The sequence below is a fragment of the Haliaeetus leucocephalus genome, unplaced genomic scaffold, assembly GCF_000737465.1.
Source record: "Haliaeetus leucocephalus isolate CR32 unplaced genomic scaffold, Haliaeetus_leucocephalus-4.0 Scaffold0, whole genome shotgun sequence".
In the NCBI taxonomy this organism is placed as follows: Eukaryota; Metazoa; Chordata; class Aves; order Accipitriformes; family Accipitridae; genus Haliaeetus; species Haliaeetus leucocephalus.
This window is the reverse complement of record NW_010972436.1, coordinates 30050847-30057045: the sequence shown is the minus strand read 5'-3', so window position 1 is coordinate 30057045 and position 6199 is coordinate 30050847. Positions and strand designations below refer to the sequence as shown.

General features: G+C 71.2%; 1 protein-coding gene across 1 annotated transcript in view; it reads left to right on the top strand.

The window, feature by feature from the left end:
* KCNH2 (potassium voltage-gated channel, subfamily H (eag-related), member 2) overlaps positions 1 to 6199 on the top strand; it is a 25170-nt gene that overhangs the window by 4904 nt on the left and 14067 nt on the right. Inside the window, exons 2-4 of the mRNA XM_010563583.1 lie at positions 1278 to 1442; positions 1687 to 2097; positions 3006 to 3220. Coding sequence (XP_010561885.1) covers positions 1278 to 1442; positions 1687 to 2097; positions 3006 to 3220 — 791 coding nt within the window. The remainder of the gene's footprint in view (positions 1 to 1277; positions 1443 to 1686; positions 2098 to 3005; positions 3221 to 6199) is intronic.

The following is a 6199-nucleotide window of genomic DNA, read 5'->3' as shown; positions in this document are numbered from 1 at the left end:
CCCCCGCGCTTTCCTGGCCCACACGTGGGGTGGGGGTCCGCGTGCCTGCAGCCCCGGGGGCACGTGGGGCAGGTGCCGTGGGACCCTGACCCCCCCGCCTGGAGGCCCCGCCAGCAGCAAGGTGAGGTGCGTGCAGCCAGCGTGGGGGGTCCCGCCACCGTCCCTGCCCAGGGGTCTGACCCCGGAGGGCAGTGGGATGGGGCAGCTGCGGGCGGGAGGACCGGGGGCACCCGGTGCCGGTGCTGGCGCGTGTCCCGGCAGCCCGAGGGGATCAGGGCGATTAGGATTTCCCGCGGGAGCCCGGGACCAGGTGGGCGAGGATGAAGCAAAGCTGCCGGCAGCGCGGGGCGGCCATGTGTTGGTGCTGCTAATCCCCCCGCAGCGGGCGGCCCAGCCGGGGACCCCGCTGCGGCCTGTGGCGTGCCGCGCCGTGCCGCGCCATACCGCGCTGTGTCGTGCCGCATGCCTCCTGCTGCGCTGGCCCCCTGCCCACAGCCCCGCGTGTGGGCAGGGATTCCCCATGCCGGGTTGGGGCCGGTGCCGGTGCTGGTGCCAGCTGGCGGCCACCATGCCGGGCTCCCTGGCACAAGCTTCCGGGCCCGCTGCTGGGGGGGGGATGCCGTGTGGGGGTGCAGCAGGGGCTGTGGCTCAGGGGATCAGTGTGGGGATGATGCAGCGCCCTGGTGTCACACACTTGTCCCCCGTCCCGTGTCCTGCTGCAGCTGTTGCAGGTGCTGGGGATGGGCTGGGGTTGCTGTGTGGTGGGGGGGCTGCAGAGACACCCCCCCATCAGCCCCCGGGGTGGATGGGGACCCCCGCAGGGCGAGGAGCGCTGGCTGCGGCTGGCCCCACGGCAGGGTGCTGGGGGGTGCAGGATGCTGCCCCATCCCTATGCAGGAGAGGTTACCCCGGGCTGCCCCCGGCCCCCCCCAGCCCAGCTGAGCTCCCAGCTGCAACAGCAGGATTAACGCTGCAGCTGTTAACAAGTTCTGAGCGGCTTAAGCCTGGCCCGGCACCCTGACTGCCCCCAGTGCTGGCCCCCCCATGGCTTCTGCCTGTCACCCCGCATGGTCCCTGGGGCATTTTGGGGGGTGTTGGGGAAACTGGGCCCCTCCCACCCTCTCGTGCCACAGTTTCCCCCCATGATGCAGCTGCAGCAGGGGCTGGCACCCTGCTGAGTCAGCAAGTTCTTGCCCCACAGGGTGGGGGGGCAGGAAGGGGGTGCCCAGCAGGGATGGGGGGCCCGTGCCGCCGCGGTGCTGAGCCCCCTTCTGCAGGCAGCTGCTTCCTGTGCCTGGTGGACGTGGTGCCGGTGAAGAACGAGGATGGGGCTGTCATCATGTTCATCCTGAACTTCGAGGTGGTGATGGAAAAGGAGCGCCCGGGCTCGCCCGACAAGGACACCAACCACTGGGTCACCCCCGCCAACTGGTTCCCCGCAGGTAGGGCTGGTGCCGGGGCACGGGGCACAGGGCATGGCCGGGGGGGACTTGTGCTGGCACCGCCATGCCAGGTGTGGCACCAGGTCCCACTGGGGCCACGCTGACCCTGCTCCTGGAGACCCCGCGTCCCAGGTGCCGGGCCCTGCCGAAAGAGCCATGCCGCATGGCACGTGGCGAGGGCAGCGGGTGCCCCGGCTGCCGGCGGGCAGCGCCCGACCCCGGTCCTGCCCCTTCCTCTATCCAGGGCGCAGCAAGTCCTTCAGGCTGAAGCTGCCGGCGCTGCTGGCGCTGGCGGGCAGCAAGCAGTCGCTGCCGCAGGAGCCGCCTGACGCCATCGTCGTCGACTTCTCCAAGCAGAGCAGCGAGTCTGGCCCCGAGGAGGCCACCTCCTCGCTGGACCCCAGCTGCCCGGGGGGGGCCCAGCCCGAGGACCAGGCGGCGCTGATGGGGGACGGCCCCCCCGAGCCGCCCATCACCCACTCCTCGCCGCGCGCAGACCGCCTGGCCCTGCACGCCGCCTTCTCCAACTGCAGCCTGGCGCGCAGCCGCTCCCGCGAGAGCATCCACAGCGTGCGCCGCGCCTCCTCTGTCGACGACATCGAGACCATGAAGGGCGAGGGCGAGAAGCGCTGCCACAACCGCCACGCCAGCACCGGCGCCAGCATGCACCGCGGCTCCAGCACCGGTACGGCGCCGCCGGCACACCGCGAGCATTGCACGCACCAGTGCCGGCACCCGCAGCTTCTCGCCCCGGCGTGGTGTGCGGCCGTGGGGTGAAGTCATTGGGGCTGGCAGCTCGTTAGGGCCAGGGCCATCTCCTGGCGCGCAGGTCGCCGGGGCAGCTGTCAGCCGCAGCCGGAGGGAGCTGCCGGCAGTTCGGCAGCAGTGCCGGCACGGGGCCACCGCAGCACTCGTCACTGTCAGGCTCCTCATCGCTGTAATGTTCCACGCTGCCGGCGGCTCTGGCACCTAGTGGACCTCCCCCCGTCACCCGGCGCGGGGTGGGCCAGGGCAGCCCTGAGCCCCCCACTTGGCACCGAGCCCCCCGCACAGCGCCAAGCCCCCCCCGCCTGACAGGGAGCCCGTGGCCACCCTGGTGCGGCTGCTCTGTCCGGCTGCCTGGTACGCACCCCCTGCCCAGCTCCACCACACAGGGCTGGGGGGCTCAACTCCCCCCCCAGCCCATCCCAGGCGGGGGCCTTACACCCCCAGCCCGTCGCACAGCCCCCTGCCCCTCCGGCAGCGCCCAGCCCCACCTGCCGCAGCCCCTGATCCCCTCGCAGCGCCGGAGCGGCAGCAATTGCCTTGTTAACCCCCAGTCCGGCTAAGCACATTAGGGAAGGGGAAAAATAATTACATTAACGGTAAACGATAGCAAGCTGGCGGGCTGCGATCCTGCAGTGCCTGGCTAGGGGTGCTCCCTGCCCCAGGGCTGCCTGCAACCCTCGCCTGCTGTGGGCCCCCTCCCGCCCCCCCCCAGGGCTTTCCTTGGCTGCCATGGGACCCCCACCCCGGGGGACAGCGGGGCCGTGGCCCCCCCGTGGTGACGGTCCCCCTGCCCAGGGGCCATGAACAACGTCCGGAGCGCCCTGCTGAACTCCACCTCCGACTCGGACCTGATGCGCTACCGGGCCATCAGCAAGATCCCCCAGATCACCCTCAACTTCGTGGACTTCAAGGCGGACGCCTTCCTGGCTGCGCCGCCCGGCGAGAAGGAGATCATCGCCCCCACCAAGCTGAAGGACCGCACCCACAACGTCACCGAGAAAGTCACCCAGGTGAGCCCACAGGCGCCCACCATGCCGCCGGCTGACGGAGGTGGCTGGGTGGTGCCAGAGGTGGCCGAGCAGTGCTCAGGGCATGGCCAGAGCCCGGAGGATGCTCTGCATGGCAGCTGGCTGCCAGAGCTTGCAAGGAAGCGTTGGAGCTCGTGTGATGATGCTGGAGCTTGCGGGATGATGCTGGGGCTTGCAGGGTGATGCTGGAGCTCACGGGATGATGCTGGAGCTCGCAGGGCGATGCTGGAGCTCATGGGATGATGATGCTGGAGCTCACAGGGAGGTGCTGGAGCTCGCAGGGAGGTGCTGAGCTTGCAGGGCAATGCTGGAGCGTGCAGGATGTTGGAGCTTGCGGGATGATGCCAGAGCTCACTGGGAGGTACTGGAGCTCACAGGACGATGCTTGGAGCTCACAGGGTGATGCCGGAGTGTGCAGGACAGTGCTGGGGCTTGCAGGGAGGTGCTGTGAGGGGCTGGGGGCTGCAGGAGGCGGCTGAGGGCATGGCTGGGGGCCTGGGGTGCCCCTGCCTGGCAGGGTGCCGGAGGGACCGGCTCGAGCAGGGCACGCCAGGGCAGGTGAGGCGCGGGTTGTCGCTGGCTGTGTGGTGTGGCCGTTGTCCCCCACCCCGTGGGATCAGGAGGGATCAGGAGGGTCCCTGTCACTTTCCTCGGGGAGATTGGCCGGGGTGGTCCTGGCTGCGGCGCTCCCTGTGCCGGGGCATGGGGATGGGTGCCATGGCTGCGTGGCATGTGGCTGGGATGGACCCCATAGGGTCCCCAGGGGATTCCCAGTGGGGAGCACAGGGCAGGGACCCCCCCAGACTGTGGTGACCCTCTGCCCCGGCTCTGTCCCAGCGCAGGCGCAAGCCCCTGTGTTACGGTAGGCTGCTCCGGGCCCCCGGCTTGCTGTGCCCGGGGTGCCAGGGGGCTGGCGGTAGTGGTTAATCCTTGGCACGTTGTGTAACTGCCATCTGGCTGCAGGGAGCAGGCGGCGGCTGCTGCTTAATTACACCCTGATTCTGACTCCTGCTAATGAACTGAAGGCTGCCAGGGACCGGTAGGGTCCCAAGACCCCCATCCGTCCCTGCCAGGAGGGCTGCCACGGGGGGGTTGGGGACAAGACAGAGGGGATGGGGAGAGGGTTCTCTCCCCATCCCCTCTGCCTTGTCCCCAAGCCCCCCCGGTGCAGCCCCGCGCCATCACTTCTCCCCGGGGACCCCGGCAGCTGGCATGGGATGGAGCTGCCCGGGTGCATCTGCCTGCGCTCCCAGTCCCTGAGCAGCCCCGGCCCCCCCACCCCTGCCACGCGTCTGCTCACACACGTGAGGGGGGCCCCATGTGGGACCCCCCTGCTCCCACAGGCAGCTCCGTGCCCTGCTCCTGGGGCTCCTCTCCCGGGAGCACCGGGGTGGGCACCCAGCCCCGCTCCCTTTGCCAGGTGCCGGAGAAGCCATGGGACCCTCTGTGCAGCTGTGGACCCCTCTGTGGGGTGGGGGGCACCGGCCCCGCAGGGCTGGCCCCCCCCCAAACCTCTCTCCCCACCCTTTGCAATGTGCTGGCTGGCCTTCCCTGTTCTTCTCCAGCACGCTAACGAGCCAAGCGTCCTGATTGCCTTTGCTGTGCAATTAATTCCGATGCTGTGGCGGCTGCTGCTGTGCGGGCAGGCAGCTGCCTGCACGGCGCCTCGGTCATTCCCTGCTGCCCACAGCTGCCATCGCCACGCGGTGCCCGGTGGACGGGGGGGATGCGGCTGCCCTCGCCAGGGCTGGCCCTGCCCCATGGTGCTGGGGTGGGGGGCTCAGCCGTGCCCCGGCCGTGCCGGGTTACCGGGGGTGGGAGCACCCGTTGCCTCCCCGGGACGGGATGGGGGTCCCTGCTGAGGCACCCGCTGCCTGGCGCGTGCCTGCCGTGGCTGGACCGGGGCAGAGCCAGGGTACACTGTGTACCGGTGTACACGGTGGACCGTGTGCCGGCGTGGCACAGGGCGCGCATGGGCGTGAGCAGCCGTCGGGCGGCGTGGGGATGGCTGCTGAGCTCAGGACGCTGCGAGCGGGTTGTGGGGCAGCCCCAGCCAGGTGCGGTGAGCCACCAGGCCGGTGGTGCCGGGGGGGCCAGGGCTTCCAGGCAGCGGCACCATGAATCATCCGCAGTGACGGCAGCCAAAGGAGCCCGCGTGCCGCCCGCTCCCGCAGCTCCCGTCAAGGTCACCGCGCTCTCGGGCCTGCCGGCCCGCCAGGCTGGCGCAGTGTGGTTAGCCAGGGCCGGGATGGGGACGAGGCCTGGCGTGCCCAGGCCCGGTGGCTGGCACCGGGCAATGCAGCTGGGGAGGCACGAGGCCCCGCTGTGGTGCAGGAATGGGTGCTGCGGCATCCCGGTGGCTCATGGCAGCCCTGGGGACCCCCAGCCTGCTCCGACAGGGACCCCTGCCCACAGCAGGGCAGGGTGGAGCTGGGGCTGGGCACTGCCGGCACCACGCTGGCTGTGACTGACCCGCCGGGAGCTGGTCTCCGGCACGGTGTGGTGGTGGAGCAGGTTGCCGCTGCCCGCCGTGGTGCAGTGGGGGCTGGGGGGGGGCTGAGCTGGGCACGTCTGTGGGGAGCCCCAGCCCCGCTCAGGGCTGGTGGGTGCCCCGTGGTGCGGCTGGCTGGGAGGGGGTGTCACCGGGAGCTGCTGCGCGCCGGGGGGGCTCGCCGGCTGTTGATGGTGGGTGGGCGTAAGGGCGGGGGGTGTGGGGAAGGCCCCACTTCACGAAGCAGGTCCCACTGAGCCCCGGCCCCACTGGTGCCCATTGGGCGAGGACGCTGCACCCCAGGGTCACCCCTCGGCGGGGGTGCGGGCATTGGCGCCGGGCAGGCGCAGCGGGGTCTCGCTGCCAGGGCTGGGCGGCAGCCAGGGACACCGGGAACCGGCGGTGCCATGAATCAGCCCGGGGCTGCCAGTGGCGGCCAAGGAGCCCCCTCGGCCCCATCCCCGGCCCGC